The sequence below is a fragment of the Coloeus monedula genome (assembly GCF_965178545.1).
Source record: "Coloeus monedula genome assembly, chromosome: 6".
NCBI lineage: Eukaryota > Metazoa > Chordata > Aves > Passeriformes > Corvidae > Coloeus > Coloeus monedula.
Window position 1 is genome coordinate 15026329 of NC_138786.1, and position 20137 is coordinate 15046465.

Genomic DNA, 20137 nt, shown 5'->3' on the forward strand with positions numbered 1-20137 from the left:
CTTGGAGCAGACATAGAGTTGGGCGCCTGCTGCAGCTCCATGTGGGGTAGGGAGACGACATCCATGTTTAATAAGGCATTCAACATTAGCCAGCCTCCTTCAGCTGTAAGGAAAGACCAGCACTTCCACAAGCCATGGGCCATGAAACATGATCTCTCCTTGCCCTAGTGAAGGTATCTGGTTGCTGTTCCGGAGGATGACATGGACTGATGTTGCAGTTTGCTAGATGGATGGGGCTGAGCTGACACCCCCTCACCCCCGCAAATGTTTAATGCCTCTTGACTAAGGGGAGTCACTTCTAAACTGCAGAAGATGTATGGCTGTAGGCTGAAACCAATGGATTTATTTTCAATTTATCCTATAGGCATGGAGGCACTCCAGATTGTGTTTTCTGGTGGTAGGCAAAAGAAATGCAATTTATTTTCTCATCCTGTTTTTCAAAACATTTTTGAATGATCCTTTAGATATTTAAAGCAACCTTTGAGTTAAAAAAAAAAAAAGTTAAATTTCTTTATAAATATTACTACATTGTAAAGGACATTAGGGAGCAACAGGCCTAAAATCTCAGTAGTGGAAAAATTAATGTACACTTGTGAAAATTAGTGGTAATAATATGGTGTAATGGGATAACTTCACCTTAAGTTTGCCTTTTAAGGGGCTTCTCAAATGTTCATAAATGATGTTTAAACAACAGAAGCAGCAGTTTGAATTCAATATGAAAACTGAAACTGGGTTTCAAACTGAATCTCACTCAAATTCCTTTTTAATCTTCTCCCATAACTGACTTTGCACTTGAGGAAGAAAGTAAATGTTTCTTCATCTGTTTTCATTTTGTTTTGTTTTGGTGTTTTGGCTTTTTTAAAATACTAATACTAACTAAAAGGATGAGTTTATAAAACTGATCTCGACTTGAGACCTGGCAATTATGAGGCTTTGAGTAAATCACTGCTAAGTTCGGGTCACGTTTTTGGTTAGAAGCTTCTTTCTCTGTGTTTTGTGGTGTGTTTTGGTTCGGAATTGGTTTTTGCTATCATAGTGACCAATGGCTGAGGTGAAATGATAATTATATTGCATTACAAGGCAATATCTTCAGCAAGGAATTCAGAGCCAAATGCAGGGACTGTAGAGGGGGAGTAATTGGAGGCAATGTGGAGTTTCCCCGGGATGCCCTTTTTACAAGAGTCTGGTGGGGTAGGTGAGTGTAAGGATGGAGCTGATGCATGTGTCATTCAAGCATGTTATTCATCCCATTTTATAGATTTTTAGATAGTTAAGTTGCTATATTAGAAAGAAAAGTAAATCCTTGCTGACATAAAAATAACTCTTAACAGCGAAGCCTGGAAAAGAAACTGTTATCCTTTATTCAGTGAGTGTTGACAACTTCAAGACTTTGAAATGCGAGTTCATTCTCACCCACAGCAGAGAGGAGAGTATGAATTAGACTAATCAAATCTGTTGCCCCTTGTTCTGTTGAAAAATGAGCAGTTGAAGGCTTTTAATCCAAAAGGGTTTAGGTAAAGTCAAAGTTTAACTAAAAATAAATAAATATTTATATAAAGTAAAAATGCTGTTAGAACCATGGCCTTTCAACAGGGCAAAAGACTTTACCTGTATATCCCTAGTAAATATTCCAAATCAAATACAAGTTGGCAATGGTTTCTTTTCTAATGCCAGCATGGCCTTGCATTATTATTTGTGCTAAGAAGTCACCCAATGTTGGTGACTTCTCCCATTTCCTCACACTTATTTTCTGCCTTGTGCCATATGGCTGCAGCATCAGCAACCTGTGAGATTCTATGACTGTGACTATCCTGATTATGTAGACTGTGTTCTACACTGCTTGTGAGACTACCTGCCTTTAATAATATAGTACCTGGCATTTCTATGTGGTTTATAGGAAGTTATAGTATTTGTTGCCATGGTGGTGTTTTTTGCATGAACTGACACCTTGCATGCTCTTGGTTTGATGTGCTGGGATGAAGTGATAAAGTTAAGGAAAAGACAGTAGATTCAGACTAGACATAAGGAAGAAATTTTTTACTATGCAAGTGATGAAACACAGGCACAGGTTCCCCAGAGAGGTGGTAGATGCCTCATCCCTGGAAACATTCAAGGTCAGGTTGGATGGGGCTCTGAGCAACCTGGTCTAGTTGAAAATGTCCCTGTTTACTGCAGTGGGGTTGTGCCAGATGTCCTTTAATAGTCCCTTCCACCCAAAATGACTCTACGACATAGCAGATCCAGCACATGGATGAGAAGAATTCCCTTAATATGCTTCATCATATCTTCAAACTCTTCTATTTCTAGGTATCAATGAGAGAACAGACCGTGGTATGTGCCCAGAAACAGTTCCTTTCAGCTGCCATGCTTGTTAGATCCTTGAAAATCCCCTCGGTACTTGGATATTACATGCTCCATGCAGTGCTGCTTCAGGCAGTGGTGTAGACCAAAGCATTTCTGAAGGCCTGAGCAAAAAGAAACCTGGCAGTGGTGTGGCATAAGGAGCTGATGGCTGAGGGGGTGAAGTCTTTGCCCTGGAGCAAGGCTTCACAGTGAGCCCAGGTGTGTAAAGATGGGGCTGAAAACAATTCATGACAACCTTCACCCTGTGAAGGAAAGACATGAAACAAGAATGAAAAGTTGCTACTTTTTCTTTAATTAAAATGTCAGGTGATAAAACTCTATTACATAGCCCTTCTGAACAGATCTCCAAAAAAGATCACTGTACCAGATTAAGCAATCCAAGGAGCAGTTAACACACAAGATGGTGAAAATGTGTGTTTGGGTTTGTGTTTTGTTAAGGTTTTTAACTAAAATGGTGGCCTAAATCATACAGCTTCTTGGCATGGAGGCAGGGAAGATAAAATACAGACTCAAAAAGCATCAGAGGTCCTGGTTTTACTGGGCCTGTACTCCATGTGCAGTTAGAAAAAACCTTGCAGGACCAGAGGAGAAACTCCATAAAACACATTTGGCTGTAGGGTGCTCTTCTGGCCCATGACAATCCAGCTTCACCTAGGGATTGATGTCATGTGCCATTAAAGTGAGTTTTCTGCAAGTGCATGTGCTATCAATGCTACCAAGTGGTCTGTACTTTCTGGGTGTGTGCTGTGCTTCAGAGCAGGACAGCAGTGCCCTAAGGGGCCTAAAAGCCCTCAATGACCCTATCTTCCCAGACAGAGAGAAGGATCTTACTGTGGCTCTTGGCAAAAACATTGTGAAGTGAACATTGCAAATGGTTAAAATGTTATTAATTTCAATTTAGGTAATTTCGTAGCTAAACATGCCGCCAAGCTAAATATAGGCTATGCAGGAGACCTTAAAACCTTTGTTTTCTTCTCATTACCAGACAACAGGGAAGAAACAGAGACAGTTTCTAGAACAGGTTTTTCAACTTTTCCTGGGTTTGTAGATTTTAACCTGGTTGTGCTTATAGTCGCAAGTCCCTAGAGGCTTTTCTTATTATGGAGTTGTCATAGTAAATTATTTCTACCTATATTAATTATCTCTACCTATGATCTAGTTACAAGGATGTTATGAAAGAAAACACAAGTAGGAAGCCAGGGTGTAGCCGTCAGAAGGACAAGGAAATGGTTAAGGGAACTCTAAATCTAAAAGGAGATTGTGTTCCTTGTGTATTCTTGAAAAGCAGAAACTGTCATAAATAAATAAATTCATTCATTAAAAGCCCCAGACATAATCTAAAATTATGACTGCAAGATTTAGTGGCCAACAGTTGCTCTTTTAAGAGATGTGTGGAGTTGAAGCATTTGCTTGCCCAGACAAGTAAAGGGCTGGGGATCTGCTAGCACTAGATAGGTTGACTCCCTGCCATTAATACCATTATTTATAGTGTGGCACAAGCAAAGTGACTTATTCCAACAGGCACCAAATAGGTGGGTAATACTTTTACACTCTGATGTTTCAGTGGCAAGTAACCAAAGAGGACTTGTGTTAGTCATGGTCATTTTTTAAAAAATGAAATAAGGATCCTTCAACTCTCTCCTCTATTTCATCACTTATATAAGCAACACATTTTTGTGATTAGAGCTACAGTTTTTTTCCCTTCTAAAGATGTCACGTAACTTTCAAAGCGCCCAGTGTTCAGCTTAACAGCTGCTCTTGCTTTTTTAAACCAGGGCTTCTTCATTCATAAGTAATGTAAGGGAATGTGTCTGTATAGCATCTGACAAAGTATTCCCCTGACCTCTTACTGGGTAGGTAGGTGCCACCAGCACTTAGATATACTTTGGAGCTTGTTTTATCCTTTTTGAAGAACAATTTTATATTGTTCCTTCATCAAGGGTTGGATGCCTGAGAGTCCCAAAAATACCACACACAGCACATGGACATCCTTTCCCATTGGTTATTGCTTGTATTTTTGCCTTTCTGAACTATCTCCAAGAGGAATACAAGTTTTAAACTGAGATATTTTGGATTTGAGAAGGACAGGCAGTGTTACATGTGTGCAATAACTTTTTTCACATCTTCATTTTAGTATGCAAGTGTTTTCGCAATCTGGAGTTAAAACAATGTTTTTGTCCTCTGCCACTGCCTTTGTGAACAGGTCTCCTGACCCTCTTCAGAGTGTTAGACATCATCTAAGCTTTTCAGAAGAGGAATAAGCACCCTGGGAAGTGATGACCCTCACTTCTGAAGCGGATGTATAATTTTCAGGTCTGTTCTTTCGCTAGTTCACAGCTCAGGTTCTAAGTGGGAGTAAAAGTCTTTACTGAGAGATGGAACTAGCTCTCCCTCTTATTCTGACTTGTACCTGAACGTATTTTCCAAATATCTGTTGAGCCATGGCAATGTCACTGATTCTCAACAATGTGCCAAAATTTGTCTAGTCCACTTTTTTTTTAAATTTTTTTTTTAATTATTATTTTTAAGATGGGAAATGTTATCATGTAAAGATAAAATCCAGCTAAATGATTTTTGTGTCTTATGGCTACGGCTGCATCTAAAGGAAAATGCTCAGCTGGTGTCTTGCTACAGTTCTGCATTTTCCAGTGGATTTCTGACAACTTATCCCAGTGAAGGGCCTGCCCTTTCCTCCACAATTATCGAGTTACATTGACCAAGCATTCTGCATGCACCAGAAAGGTGCAGCAAATTATGATTAGTAACATCAGCTGAATACCAGCTCTGAAAAAAATGCCTTCAGTTACATTTTTATGACTTATTTACAGTGAATAAGAAATGCAGTTGATCAGGTATTTTAGTACACCCATTTAGAAAATTAGTAGGCTAGTGCAAAGACTGCTTACACTGTTAAGCAAGGGCTGAGTGTACCAATAACTCGTGACACAAATAGCATTTGACAAAAGCCGAATCAATGAGACTAAAATTGTGTATTAAATCAGAAAAAATGATCCAAGAATCTGGAAAAAAGGACTAAAAAACCCAATAAACAAACAAAACCCCAATTCAACCAAACAGTCAAAACCCAACAGTCTCACCCAATCTGATTTTGTGCCTGCCTTGGGCTTGAGATGGTCTCTCCCTGAAGCTTGTGACATAAGCAAAGTGCGCAGGAGCTTAGGGAAGAAGTGCCTCTCTGGTTTTGCACCAGGGGAAAGGGATCCTTTTGGGTGTTAGGGCCTTGGTCGCCTCCTTTTTGGCTGACTGTCTCTGCCTGCAGGCAAACAGGAGGCATCCCACTCTCCAGGCACTTGTGAAACGCTATTGAGAGGGCTAACAGCCTGTTGTTTTGGGGCACTTGTGTGTGGGGTTGTCACCACTGAGCAAATCACTTTTTCCTTCTTGGTCCTGGTGTGCCTAAACCAGACTGCCCTTGATTGCACTGTCTGTGGCTTTCTTGGGGAAAGGAAAATTATTAGTGGGGAGCTCAGCAGACAAAAGCTTTAAGCATTTCACAGTACAGAGTTTTTTCACTGCTTGTGTGGGGTGATGCACGTTACATGAAGAACAATTACGGATTTGATTCTTCCTTTCTCCGTGTTTTTCGTGGAGTTTAATGTCTCTGGATGGAATCCTGTATGTTTTAGCATTTGACTAAAGCCAAATCAATGAGACTCCTTGGTCCTAGTTTTTGTGTTAGGAAGGGAAGGGCTGTATGTTTACAGGTATTGTGACAGTGCATTTTCTCCTCGGTGTCTTCTCTGCCTTGTATAAACCCTCTGGCAGTGCTGCCAATTGCACATTGTTTTTGAGTGGGCTGCTTTTGTGTGCACAACAACAGATCTGAGAATACAGGCCTGAAAACTCACCTCTACAACTCAGCCTTCGAGCTATACATAAAACTCTGTGTGACTATTGCAGTGGGTAGATGTATTTTGTTTCATTTTTTTAATACTGAGTTGTAAGATACACAAGTTTTACTGGCTTACAACTTGAGAGCAATTTCCAGAATTCACTCTATAAGCCTCTGGGAGGGTTTTGCAACGGCTTTTTTTTTTTTTTTTAAGGGGGGTTTAGGCATTTCAGCTATGATAGGACCGAATTTCATGCTCCTCTAGTATCAGACATTACTACCTAAAATAGTTCCACCCTGCTGTGGGCAGAGCCAGTTTCCCTTACGCCGCAGTGGACAGCAGCTTGCTGGGAGAAGGGCAGTGCAGGGGCACACCCGAGCTGCTCAAGAAAAACCCACTCACACAGCCATCTGCAGATGAAAGCTAGAGATTGCAGATGAAATTCAGGGATTACTCACCTGAAAGTTCAGTTGATAACACTTAATAGCACCTCTGGTAGGGCCTTTGACAGAGAAAGCCCCATGCTTTTGGCTAGCCTTTCCTGACAAGGTACTTACAGCCAAAGCAGTCTCTGATAAGAATTTGAGTTGTTCCTTTCAGGTTTTTCCTTAAATACTTCACTGTCATCATAGAATGGCTTGTGTTGGAAAGGACTTTAAAGGTTAACCATCTCAGTCCAACCCCTTGCCATGGGCAGGGACATCTTTCACCAGGTCAGGTTGCCCAGGGCCCCATCCAACCTGGCCTTGACCACTGCCAGGGATGGGGCATCCACAGCTTCTCTGGGCAACCTGTGCCAGAGCCTCAGAGTAGCTAAATCCTTACCCTCACAGTAAGGAATTTCTCCCTAATACCTAATCTAAACCTACTCTCTTTCAGTTTGAATCCATTCCCCCCTGTCCTGTCACTACACATTCTTTCAAAAAGCCCCTCTCCATCTTTCCTGTAGGCTCCCTTCAGGTACTAGAAGGACACAATTAGGTCATCCCAAGGCCTTCTCTTTTCCAGGCTGAACAATCACAATCGTCTCAGTCTTTCCACACATGAGAGGTGCTTCATCTCTCTAATCAACTTGGTGGCCTCCTCTGGATATGTTTCAGGAGGTCCATGCCCTCCCTCTGGGGGGGACCCCAGAGCTGGATGCAGCACTGCAGGTGGAATGTCCGGAACAGAGGGACAGAAGTAGTAGAGGGGCAGAATCCCCCCTCCCTTGCCCTGCTGGTCACACTGCTTTGGATGAAGCCCAGGACACGTTTGGCTTTCTGGGCTGAGAGCACACATTGCCAGAGGTTCAAATGTATGTGCTGACAAAACTTGGTACAGCAGGATGTCCCCAGAGCAGGTTGTCAGGTGGAAACAGTTGTCACCAATTCATGCACCTCAGCAGAGCTCGAGTAATTTCTGCAGAGGAAGGCTTTGCTTTACTGCTGTGGGTGTTGCTTTAGGGGAAGGTGTCCTGCACATGGTAAGGGTTAAGCAGGGGTGACTGTACCTGCTGTCCTTGCAGGAGAGAGCTGCTCCATTCCCCTAGATAGGTTTTCACCTAACAAATATGGATCATTTTTGGCTCTGACCACAGTGAAGAGAGCAAGCTGGAGATTTGTGGCATTGCTTTCCATGTGCAGGGATGGAAGCACAGCATCCTCCAGCTTGTGCTAACCTGGCTGGATGGACTGAGTTAGAAATGAGACATGAATGTGGATGTGGGCACAGCCTGGAAGTTTTGACATGCATATGCAATTCACAAAACCTATTGACTTTGGAGACAAGACTCTTGCACATTGAGAGAATGCCACTCTGGCTTTTAGTGTGTATCAAAATTTTACTGCTTTCTTTTTCCCTTCCAGAATATAATGTATATTGTCTGATATGGAAATGAGAAAGCAGGATGTGGGCTGTGGGGAAGGTGGGGAGCAGAAAAGAGAAAATGGAAGTGAAGTTAGAGGCATTTCAGAGCTGAGCAATACCCACAAGATTGTATTTAAATCCTGTACACATAATTGAAGAGAAGAAAAAGGTAGCTGTTCTATTCAAATTAAAGGGAACTAAAATATCTGAGTATTTTTAATGCAGATTTTTTAAAGAAAATTTGCCAAGACTGGAACTGGCACAAAATGAACTGCTTCAAATGCACTGATAATGGCACAGCATTTCCAGTATATTCTGTGGAAACTGGATAAAGGTAGAGGTTTTGCACCTGGTGGAAGTTATCCAGGCTAAGAGCAGTGTGTGGCAAGCAGTTAAAGAGGATCCATCTGTTTCTACTGATTTCAGGATGACTGCCAGCCCAGTGTTGCACATGAAGCATAATCCCTCTCTGGGCAGATATATCCTCCTCTTCAGTGGGTATTTTTCCTCTAAAACAGACCCAGCCACATATTACTGTCACATAAAGACTGAAAAGGATGATGAGTGCTGCCCCAAAGCTGATGCATTCCAGGTTTATTTGAGGAGAACAAGCTGGAGCTGGGACAGCACCCAGGCTTGTGACTGAGCATGGCCAGGAGTGTCCAGGGAGCTCCTGGCAGAGGCAGCCAGTGATGGGGAGCACCTTGTGATACCAGAGGTACCCAAGGAGTGCACATGGAAAGATATGACCATTAAAAGAAAAAGGAATGAGCTACAAACCTACACTGTTAAGAAATTGTTGTAGAAAGATTCTATCTGATTTAATTATATGCACTTGGATGGATTAAAATGTACTAAAAAAATTTTAAATCTAAAGAGGTTGCTAAGAAGAGTGTTACTGCAGAGGCCTTACAATGTCAAAGTGATGGTTGCAAATGAAAGACAACCCATTCTTTCCTCTTCCCCATCAAAACCCCAGCCAAGACAATGTACTATGGATAGGTAACTTAAGGGGCATAAACAAATTGCCTGTGCCAGTGCTGATGCCTTAGCTGCTGTGAAAGAGAGGGGAAGAATAATTTGTTTAAATCCAAATATGCCTTTGGTGTTGGCTCCATGGTGGAGTATCAGGGGTTTCACGCTGACTTTCCATATCACACTATTGGTATTGTGGTTTACTGCTTTTGCTAAATGAACCTTCCTCTTGCCTTTGAGAGTCTTGCCTGAGTTTTTAGTTTGGTACAAGGGTTATGAGGGGTCTTTGAGGGGTTGTTTTGGGAGTATTTAGCCAAACTCAAGCAGAATTAAAATAAGCATTCCAGGGACAGAGTTGGTCTCTCAAGTGCAGTGTGCCTGGCACCAAGAACACTGGCTGTGACACTGCTTCTAATTCTTCATACTGCCCTTTTGAGACATAGCTTTTTCTGTATCAGTCTTTGAGGATGGAAAAACAAAGCCTTGTGAAGGTGACTGCACAACCACAGAGAGCAGTGGTTTCAGCATGCTCCTGGCTGGCTCAATGAAGGGAGAAAACCTTCAAGTAATGTTTGCTGCTGTGGTTGGTGACATTATCAAATTTCCCAGTGCAAATACCTTCGAGAGGAGCAAGCCTTCAGTTTTTCTTCTTAGGATCATTTAATGAGTCATTATTTACTTTTGTCACATAGCAATACAGGACTTGATTTCTGGGAAAAAAAACTGTAACTCTGCCAAGGTTGTTGCTGAACAGAAGCAGCATATTTACCATAACAAAGTTGAAGCTCATCACATGGGAAGTTTCCAGATATAACTTTCATTGTGGTTTCATATTTTCCACTACGTTCCTGAGGGACAGCAGCTCCTTTCAGATAAAGTCTGCTCAGGAATGAGCTTGAAAGCTGTTTCTACTTGGAAAGGCGAAATCTATTAACAACACAGAAAAAGTACCATAAAAAGTCAGGACGTGAAGCTGGGAGCACTTCAGTTTGGGTTATGACAGCAGGAATTTTAGGATGTACAGTGTGTGGGGAGCCTGTGCATTGGTGCCCTCCTGCCTCAGGCTGGGACAGGGTGTGCTCCCAGATTGTGCTCCCAGACTGTGGCCTTGGGCTTTGGTTTCACTACAACCCTTTAAGCCAAGTAGTTTCAAAGGTCTGCTTGCTGTTGTCCTGGGGTTTGGAGACTCCTGGGGGAAGAAACTCACTTTTGCTTGCTTTAATCTTTACTGATGTGTTTTCCCCACGGGGTGGATTTTGTTTGGGGGTTTTTTCTTCCTTTTTTTTTATGCTAAATGACAAAGAACATGGGCTAAGCAAGTTTGCAGGGTGTTTTCCAGCTTAATAAGAGTAGGGTGGATCACATTGTGCCAAGTCAAGCCCTGGAGTGATAAGGATCAAATGTTCCTGTTGCCTTAGTCACACCATGCATCAGAAGAAAAGGAGTAATTTCTAATCCACAGAAGGTGTCCCTGAAAGGCTGCAGTGCCAGAGCTGTAGGAGAAATAGGCAAAAGAAGTGGTATGTTTCCTCCAGGTTAGCCTGGACAGTTTACTACAGTCATTTAGGAAGAAGTAGGGAGCAATTTTTGCCACCGGGATAGTACGTGAGGTTTGCTGCTGTGCCCTCCTTGGCCATGCACTTGTTAGGAACTGCACATGTACAGACCAGCAATTCTGCACAACTGCAGTGCCAGGTTCCATCTGCTATAAATACAGGCAGCTTCAGCAAAGTTGCTGTGATCTATGCCAGTCAGGGTCTTGGCCAAGGAGCCAGGATAAAACACTGATACAAGGAAGTCTCTCTGATTTTATTTCCAAATACTCTAATTTCAGCAGCTCTGCATCCATGTTAGGGCTGCCTCTTTATCTTCCTCCCTCCTTCCTCTCCTGCTGGTCCTCCACATTTTTGTTTGGCCTTTGCAATTGGACCAAATTGGATCAAAGCAGAGATGCTGGGGTTTGGTTTGTTTGGGTTGGGTTTGGTTTGGTTTGGTTTGGTTTGGTTTGGTTTGATTTGATGGGTTTTCTTGATGCTCGTTTGTTCAGGATTTGCTGTTATTGGGGCGCTTATTTTGTCCCTGACTTTCTTTTCCTTTTGAGTGCTACTCCTGTGGAAATATAAGAAGTTTTGGCTTGACCACTGAGATGTGAATCTGACAGGAGTCTGTTCTTAGGATGTCTTTCTCTTAATCAAAATAGTAATCGATACCTTGCAGCCCAAGACTATGAGAAAGTTGCAGCAGCTTTCTTCAAAACAGATCTCATTGAGCAGTCTGCAATCTTGTACATGTGCCTCCCCAGTTCTTGGACTGCTTGGTTGCAAGCTGGGAATCACCCATGGCATCAGCTCTATTACCTTTTACCATTAGGGCTGTACAAAGTCTTACATTAAAAACATGGAGTAAGAATCACTTTTCACAAAGGGAAACGGCTGAAATTTGCAAACAGAAAAGGGAGGAGGGAATTTGACTCATGGTATGCTTAAAAGGATGCTTCTCAGCCAAAGACTACAATTCCCAAGTGTCATCATGAAATCCTGACAATTTCCCCAAATCTCATTTTCATTCAGGAAGTCTGTGATTAATAGAATTAAGCTCTAATCATGCAAAGCATAGGAAAGTATGTGAGAATACCCACCTTTTATGGCATGGCATTTGTTGGCACTCTCAGCTTGGTTGTAGCAAAGATTAAAGGATTAGTAGGTAAGCCAGATAGTGAACTGCTGCTGCTAAAGTTGTATTTTGCCAGTATATTGATTACAGAGGATTTTTAAAGCCTTCAGAACAATGTCCTGCATCCTTATTTCCATGTTAGCTTGTAACTGTATATGTTTAATGAAGTGGAGAGCTTATTTCATAGGGTTTGAGGTGTCCTTTTGCAGAGATGCAGTCAGTTTGGTCCATTCCTTTAGCTGTCTGTGTACTTTTGGTTCTTTTTCTTTTTCTCCTGCCAAGTTTTCTGTGAAAGAGAAACAGATTTTTGACAATGTTGACACAAGTAGGGAAACCAATGCTGAGGTCCGGTCTTACACTGAGACAAGAGCAAACTTCAGTCTCCTTTGGAGGATGCTGGCCATCCCTGATACTGTCTGCCAACCAGCCAATTCCTCTTCTGGAAGATGTTCCAGAACAAAGCCCTAAGGCCTGTTCTCCAAATCCCTGCTTAATCACAGAATAGGCTGAGTTGGAAGGGACCCATCAGGACTGAGTCCAACCCTTGGCCCTGCACAGGACACCTCAAGAATTGCACCATGTGCCTGAGGGAATTGTCCAAACACTTTTTAATTCTCCTTGTGTCAGAAGATACTGTGATGGCTTCACTTAAACAACAGAGGATTTCAGCATTTTTTAGAAATTAGCAATATGAATGTAAGGAATTGAATTTTAAACTCCTGACTTTCTTTTTTTGTTTCAGGCTGCAGTCCATAGTATGCTTTTCTACAAGTCTCTCAGTCTGGGCTGGTTTTTGTTGTTTTTTTTTTTACAGCACCAAGCTGGCAGGAAATGCTCCTGATGGATTGAGGCAGCAGGAAGGTAAGATGGAGCAGGACCGAGGCAAAACGGAAATCCAGGGAAACTGCTCCATCAAGTGTTGAAAGGTAAAACTGGCACTGCAGGACGCTGAAAACACAGGTCTGCCTTGGGCTGGAAGCAAGGTGCTCTCCACATGTCCAGTACAGACCAAACATGCAAAATCCCTACTGACCTTCATAGGGCCAGATTCCACTCTGAGCTGCATAATATTTAATGGGATAGCCTTCATTTTAATTTGATGTTTACTCCCTTAAAAATATCTACTGCTGTGGCCAGTTAAAGACTGATCTTTTTTTTCTTCTCCAACAGTTCTAATAAAAGCAAATGTTTTGCACATAGGCAGAAAAATTAAAATGCACACTTTAAAAGTAAAGCTTTACTTGCTTTCCTGTGAAGTGGAACAATAATTGTAAAATTTGTAGGGAGAGAAAAGTAAGTATTCATTTTATCTTGAATTTTAAGAGTGTATTTAATTATTCTGTTGAATGTTAACAGATATAAAGGCTGGTCTACATGTACAAATGTCATTGAAATTATTTTTAGGCTTAGATATTTCAGGCTTTCTTGCTTACACAGTAGAAATAAGAGCCCTTCTGACCTGAACCTATATTTCACTTATTCATTTAGGAAATATGCATTGTTCACTGCTTAGAGTAAGGTTACATCTACATGTTAAGTTTGCCATCTGCAAGTAGACCCTGATTTTTATGGTGATTTTTTTCCCCAAAATGAATCCACAGCTACTTGAATCAAGTGAAGTAAATTTTACTTCTTGGCTTCTAGGGCTTTCTGTGGAGAAACTACACCAAAATGTTATTGAAACTTCGTAAGAGAATAAAAAATTTATTAAAGTCTTAGTTGGAAAATCCAATTAGGAAGTGCACAGGAATAATGTAGTATAACCTGATTTTCAAGCAAATGCAGTGCTATGAAGAATTGCATTTTTTGTTAAAAGACGTAAGAGCTTTCAAATGCCAGTTCTTCAAAATATCATTGGTGTTTAGATTTAAAGCTGTTTCTGATAGAGTTGGTTTTTGTTTGGTTTTCTTATTTGAGTGGCAGAAAATATGTGAATTCTTTCTGCTACTATTTTTACTTAAAACCCTTGAGCTTTTGCATCTTCCCAAGGGGCTGTCCCAGGATTTGTTTTATTACGTCCTTACTGGTACCTTCAGGAACCCTCAAACTTTGTAGAATCATGGAGTCATTTAGATTGAAAAAGACCTTAAAAACCATGGATTCTTACCATAACAGTTCTGAAGTATTGCCTCCAGCCCCAAATACTGAATGAGGCTGGGGGACTGTGCAAAAGCTAAAAATTTCCTTGCAAGCCTCAGAAAGAGGTGCCTAAAATTCACAAGCAGGTACACAACTCAGGGTGTACTCCGTCCTCACTCCTGCACCCTGTTTGCAAATAACTATAAAAAATATATTCCATAAATAACAGAATTTACATTAAAATCTCTCCATTTTTGTAAATGTGAGTTAAAAGCACTGTAGGAGAGAAACCCATTGTGAGCAGCACCGTGAGTTTCTTTACCTGTTTAAAAAAAGGTACATGCTTACCAGCATCTAAAGGCTTCCCTGAATTTTGAGTTGTGGAGAGAATGATTAGTTTATAGAGAAATAAATAACAATCAACCTAACTTGTTTCAGAAAAGGCATGGGGGGGAGTTACCACCTTAGGACCTATTGCCTTCAGTGGGGTGCAAAAAATGTATGTTGGATGGCTTCAGGTACCCCTCTGAATTGTTTGGGTTTGTGTTGAATTTGTCAATGTGGCTGAAAACCAGCCTGAAGGGGAGAGTGGTATTTGCTGGGGGACCTGTCAGCAGAGAGTAAAGAAAAGGATGGTGAGTCAGTGCAGAGTGATACTGTTTTTCATCTAAAATCCTAAAAAACCCCTCCACTACTACAGAGAGTAACAGGTGTAACCACAAGCTTTCCTGGCTCCCTCCCCCAGCCCAAGCTAATTTAGGTTTCTAAGCCTATGGAATGAGTACAACATGATGGAGCCAAAATTTATGAAAAAATATCCATGTTAATATCGGCTGTAAAATAAATGCAAACAAAAGCTGAAGTAGAACAGCTTTTATTCACATGAAAAAATAAACCTGTTAGCTCTGATAATCAATTAAAATATTATAGAATCAAGCAATCACAGATGTAGAAGCTTATCCTCCTTAAAGTCATTATAAATCACATCCTTTCCTAAATCTCTCTATTCCCTTTTATTGCTTACATTATAATCCCTGTCCGGGTATCATTTTCATTGCTAAACACAATGTTTGCCAGTCAGTTTATTAAGGTTTGTCTTGATAGTGCCAAAACAAATGCTCCTTTTCAAAGATAAAAGGAAGGCTAATATTAAAACAATAATTTCACCTCTTTGCTGGCAGAGCCTAATTATTGAAGAAATTGGCACATGAAATCTCTGAGGTGACAGGGAATTAGTGTGTCAATAGGAGCCTGCTTTGAAGTTGACCCACACTGTTCTTGGTCGTGTTGGGTATACCCTGTCTCTGGCAATAGGATGTGGGGAAAGAGAACTGTTTGGGGTGGGGAGCAGCTAACAATAAAACCGTTCTTCACTGGTTTTAATTGATTAAAAGCTTTGGTGAAAAAAAGGATGCAACACATAGGAGACACAAAAAATAAAAGCAGAAAAATTATAGACTTGAGACTGTAGTGACAGGACAAGGGGAACAACTTCAACTGAAAGAGAGCAGGTTTATTTTAGATATTAGAAAGAAATTCCTTACTGTGGGGGTGGTGAGGCACTGGAAGAGATTGCCCAGAGAGGCTGTGGGTGTCCCATCCCTGGAAGTGCTCAAGGTCAGGTTGGACGGGGCTCTTAGTGACCTGGTCTAGTGAAAGGTGTCTCTTCCCACAAAAGGGCTTTGGAGCCACATGATCTTAAAGGTCCCTTCCAAACCAGGCCATTCTATGATGACTGACAAGAACAGCAAAGAGGCATTAAAGGGCCTGGGGCAGTTAAAGGAAATGTTTAACTCTTGGTTTTGTACAGGAGGGGTTTGGTGACATCAGGCTTACAGCAACGATGTCAGTAAAGTGCTCTGAGGGCAGCAGGGCTGAAGAGCACTACTTGATATAGCGAGGAGTGCTCTAAAATACTGCTACAAAAGCAAACACTTGTATTACACCCCAAACTGTTATCAGTTCAATTGAAGCCTGGGGGAAGCACGAGCCTAACAGCTTAACAACCCTACTGATTCATATGCAAAACCTACTATGAACAAGAAGCAGAACTTCTAAAACATGACCTAAACCCAAGCCTGAGAACAGATGAGATGCAAATGAAATGTGTTTTGTTTTTCTGTGGTTTAGATGGTGGCAGGCAACCGCAGAGCCAAGGAAAGCTGACAAGCCACAATAGGGCTCAGGGGTCTGGGCACTGGGAGACAGAAACTGCTGGAAAGTGGGAAGGCTTTTAAACCCTGAACACTCAATACCATTTCAGCTTGAAATCCTCAAACTTCATGAGAGCTTGATGAAATTAGATCTAACTAATGCATCCTCCAAATATGTACTTTATGTATACAGTACATGTATACAAAGGAACTTGAGGAAATAGCGGGAAGCTGAGCTGGGGGAGGTTTAGGTTGGGTGTCAGGAAAAGGTTCTTCACCCAGAGAGTGGCTGGGCACTGGAACAGGCTCCTCAGGGAAGTGGTCAAAGCACCAGTCTGACAGAGTTCAAGAAGCATTTGGACAACATTCTGGGACACATTGTGGGATTCTCAGGGTGTCCTGACCAGGGCCAAGGGTTGGACTTGATGATTTTGGTGGATCCCTTCCAACTCAGCAGATTTTCTATAAATCTGATTGCAACAAGAACAAGACAAGCAATGTCCCCTTTTTGCATGTGTAAGACTATTTAAAATAACAAAGAGAAATAGCTCCAGTTCATGCCAAGCAGCTGATGGATCACTATGGTTGGACATGGATGGGCATCAGAAAAAGTGGCAGTCTTATCTCTAGTAGACCAAAACATTAGGAATGACAGTGCTTGAGATAAAGAAATAGGTCAAGATGAGGCAGCATGGGGGAGACATTTAAAGGAAAAGAAAAATATTTCTTAGTTAAGAGAAGTCAAGTGTCTTCTGATGGAGCTGCGTTTTGCTTCACAGTAAATGTGAAACTGTATGTTCTTTGATGTTCCAACTTCCTTTAAAGATGAAGCCAGAGAAATGACTGATGGTTCAAGGTGGCCTCAGTGGTGTTTTGTCAATGGATCCTGGTAATCTGGACATGGGGATATGGGTCTCCATAGCTCCATAAAGATTTACAGTAGCTCAGAGAAAGGCAAGTTTTAAAAGTGGAGTGAAAAGGTTGAGCTTAGTGTTTGCATTAACGTAACTGTACTGACTTTGGTGTCATTCTTTCAAATTTGTCTCTTAAGGATAAGCTGTCTGTTGGGGTTTATCACTGGGGAATTACCAATTTAGCTTAGGGAAAAAAAATTTAATGTAGAAATATGTATTTTTTTCTTATGACTGAAAATGAAATATTAGAGTTACCATCAGATTTGAAAACATTGGCTGGCAGTATGGAACTTGGAGAAGGATGCATAATCCTGAACATCAGGAGGAATTTCTTTATGGTTGTCTGGCATTGGAATGGGCTCTCCAGGGAGGTGGTGGAATCACTGTTCCTGGATGTGTTCAAAAAACACCATTTAATGCCATGGTCTAGTTGACAAGGTGGTGATGAGTCAAAATTTGGACTTGATGATCTCAGGGGTCTTTTCCAAACTACATGATTCTGTGATTCTGCGATCCCTAGGACACTCATCCCAGGGTCCCAAGGCTTTCTTCTGCTTTGTAAAAGCCACACAGAAGTGATGGGATGTCCTAAACTCAGTGTAGAGGGATGAGGTTTCACATCCTCTTGAGTCCTCATCACACTGGTTACATTAAAAAACCTAATTTTTAAAGAAATGTGACTGGTGGAAAGATTTTTTTTCAGATTAATCGTCAGATAATTGGTGTGGAGTTGTATTTTGTGACTGCTGATGAATAGTAAGGCAAGACCAGCGTTTCTCTGACATACTGGCTGGGTGTTTCTGGCAGTCCTCTTAATGAAACCCTGTTTTTATTAAATTCCTGGTCTCTGAATGTAACAAATTCCTATGTCAAAGTTGATGGGATTCCAACATCTCCTAACTACAGCCCTGCCTCAAGATATTAAGTGAGCTATAAATTCTCAGCTTCTTCAGGACTAGGATGAACTGGCTGTGAAGTTTCATATGAAAAGATATTTTAAGTTACTTCATTTATAGTCACAAATTTTCCTGCTTACATGAAGACTCAAGCATCTTGGTGCCCCATTCATTTAATGAAGCCATTGGACATGATACTGAAAGCTGCTCCCAAGCTGCTGCAAGTGAATAATTTCAAACTCACAATGCAATAAATCTTTCCTAGAACATACATAGACCACTATAAACAGGTAAGTGACCTACCAGTTCTTTTCTTGAAAATATTAACAATGTACTTGCTTCGTTGAATTTCTGCAGAAAAGGGAAGTTAAATTTTTAACATTCTCTTGACCTAAGAAGTGTTAAGTTTTCTGCTTTTAAATGCATCACTCTGCTGTAGAGGGAAGAGTATCTGAGTTGATAACTCAGTTTGAGATGTTCACAGCAGAGAAGAGTTGGTCTAGTGATGAGCACCACGTGCTCAACACTGAAAATGCTGCTCTGACCTTTTCCTGGCATGCATGCTCCGGACAGAAAGATATTTTGACATTTTTAATGTGATATGAAAGGATATAGATATCCTCTTGTGAAATACAATGAACTTATGTGTTTTATGTCACTCTGCTTTGAGACAGCTGGAGCTGAATATGGGCTGTAACTATAAACACCATTAGTTCTTTTTTTTTAAAATCTGTGTGGAGCACAGCCATCTTTCCTCCTGTGCTTTTAAACTGGTAAGGACAACAATTCACCTGCCCCACCTGCACTCTATAGGGGCAGTGAAAGGTGCCAGGTAAACTGAGACACTGGTGGCTGGGCTTTTGTTGTGCTAATATTTCTCGGCTGTGCCAAGAAAATGAGTGTTAATTACTGCTTATGCCCTAAGATTTTTATGAAAAGGTTATAAGAGATCCTTCAAGCTGTGGGAAGGATGATGACCAGTGTGGTCAGGGGTCCCAGGTGGACATGTGCAGTGTGGTGGAGTAGTTTCCTGGGTTTTCATCACATCACAGTGAAGGCTGTTGCCTTAATTTGGCCACCATCTCCAAAGCCAGCACTGGAGAACACCAACATGAACAGCAGGAGGATGCTGCAGCCCTTCCAGCAGGTCTTTGAGATCTGCTGGGAGAACCAATGGCTGGTGGAGAGTGTTCAACATGAGGGCACTGTACTCAGATGAAACCACCAGCATGGCAGCTACTTAAAGCAGTCCCCAAACTCCCCAAAAAGAAGGGGAGGGATCACCCAAAGGCAGCTTCTAAAAGCCTTTTGCAGTCATTAGTGCTGTCCCCTGTGCTGCAAGCTGCCTGCAATGAGCATGTCGACATCTCTGCAAGTGCTCACATTTCAAAGGCAGTGCTCCTAACCAGCTGCATCTCAAGAAATCGAGCAATTTTTTAAATTTTTTGTTCTTTTTTTTTTTTTTCGAAGATACCATGCCAAGTCTTTTGAAATGAAAGCTGGGGCAGGCCTAGTGGAGATTAATGTAGGAAAAATGCTGCTGGCTTGATAAGCCACAGATGTCTGTGAGATTTGTGGACGTTGTTGACAGCTCGTGATGGTTTGCAGCTTGCAAGATCCCCCGGCCCCGGGACCAATGTGCTGAATCCATGGCTGGAGGTGCAGGGCAGGGTTTGGCCCAGCGTGGTGCTTGGGTGAAGGGTTTGAGGAGACCTGGAAGAAAAACTGCTCTGGACCCACACTGTCGTTGCAGTTTTCTTATGTGCTGCACCTATTTATGTAAAAGAATTACCTTTTTTTTTTTTTAACAATGTCATTACTGGCAGCTGTTTTTATAATACTGTGATGGGGAGACATAAGCTGGTGAAATTCTGTGAAAGCATAAGATGGTCATGGAAACTCAGGTTAGTGCACCAACCTTGGAAAATGAAAAAGGTGACTTATATTGGTGGAATCATGCCTAGTGGGTAGACAGGAGCTGGGCTCCTGTTAACTCTTCATATTTAATAAAAACCATGCAACTTTTTTTAGGTAAGACCTTCATTGAGTCCTGTTAGGTGGTACCAGTAACACTAACGAATTGACAGAAACTTGTTGCTTGCTCTTTTTAAACTTCAGATCATCCTGTCATCAAGCACTGTCACAGAAGCAGTGCAGAGCGTGACAGAAGGTCCCTCTGTTAGGAAATGGGGTGGTCTGGGTGCTTTGTTTTTAGACTGTTACAGGTGATTGCATATATAATAAAAGGACAAAATTCAGAATTCCTTGACATGGATCACACATATAGACTGCATCACTTACGAGATGCTGCCAGTTAGACTGTGGATCAAGCTCTGTTGTCTTCATGACATCAAGGCCAAGTCCTTCACTGACTTGTGGAG

The 20137-nt window shown here is 41.6% G+C and overlaps 1 protein-coding gene across 1 annotated transcript in view; it reads right to left on the reverse strand.

Moving 5' to 3' along the window:
* Window positions 1–2579: 2579 nt before the first annotated feature.
* The window catches only part of LOC309573731 (uncharacterized protein), an 83798-nt gene continuing 66240 nt past the window's right edge, over window positions 2580–20137 (reverse strand). Inside the window, exons 6-7 of the mRNA XM_082282889.1 lie at window positions 11680–12000; window positions 2580–2606 (exon numbers count right to left, since the gene is read on the reverse strand). Of these exons, the coding sequence (XP_082139015.1) occupies window positions 11891–12000 (110 nt within the window). The 3' untranslated portion in view covers window positions 2580–2606; window positions 11680–11890. The remainder of the gene's footprint in view (window positions 2607–11679; window positions 12001–20137) is intronic.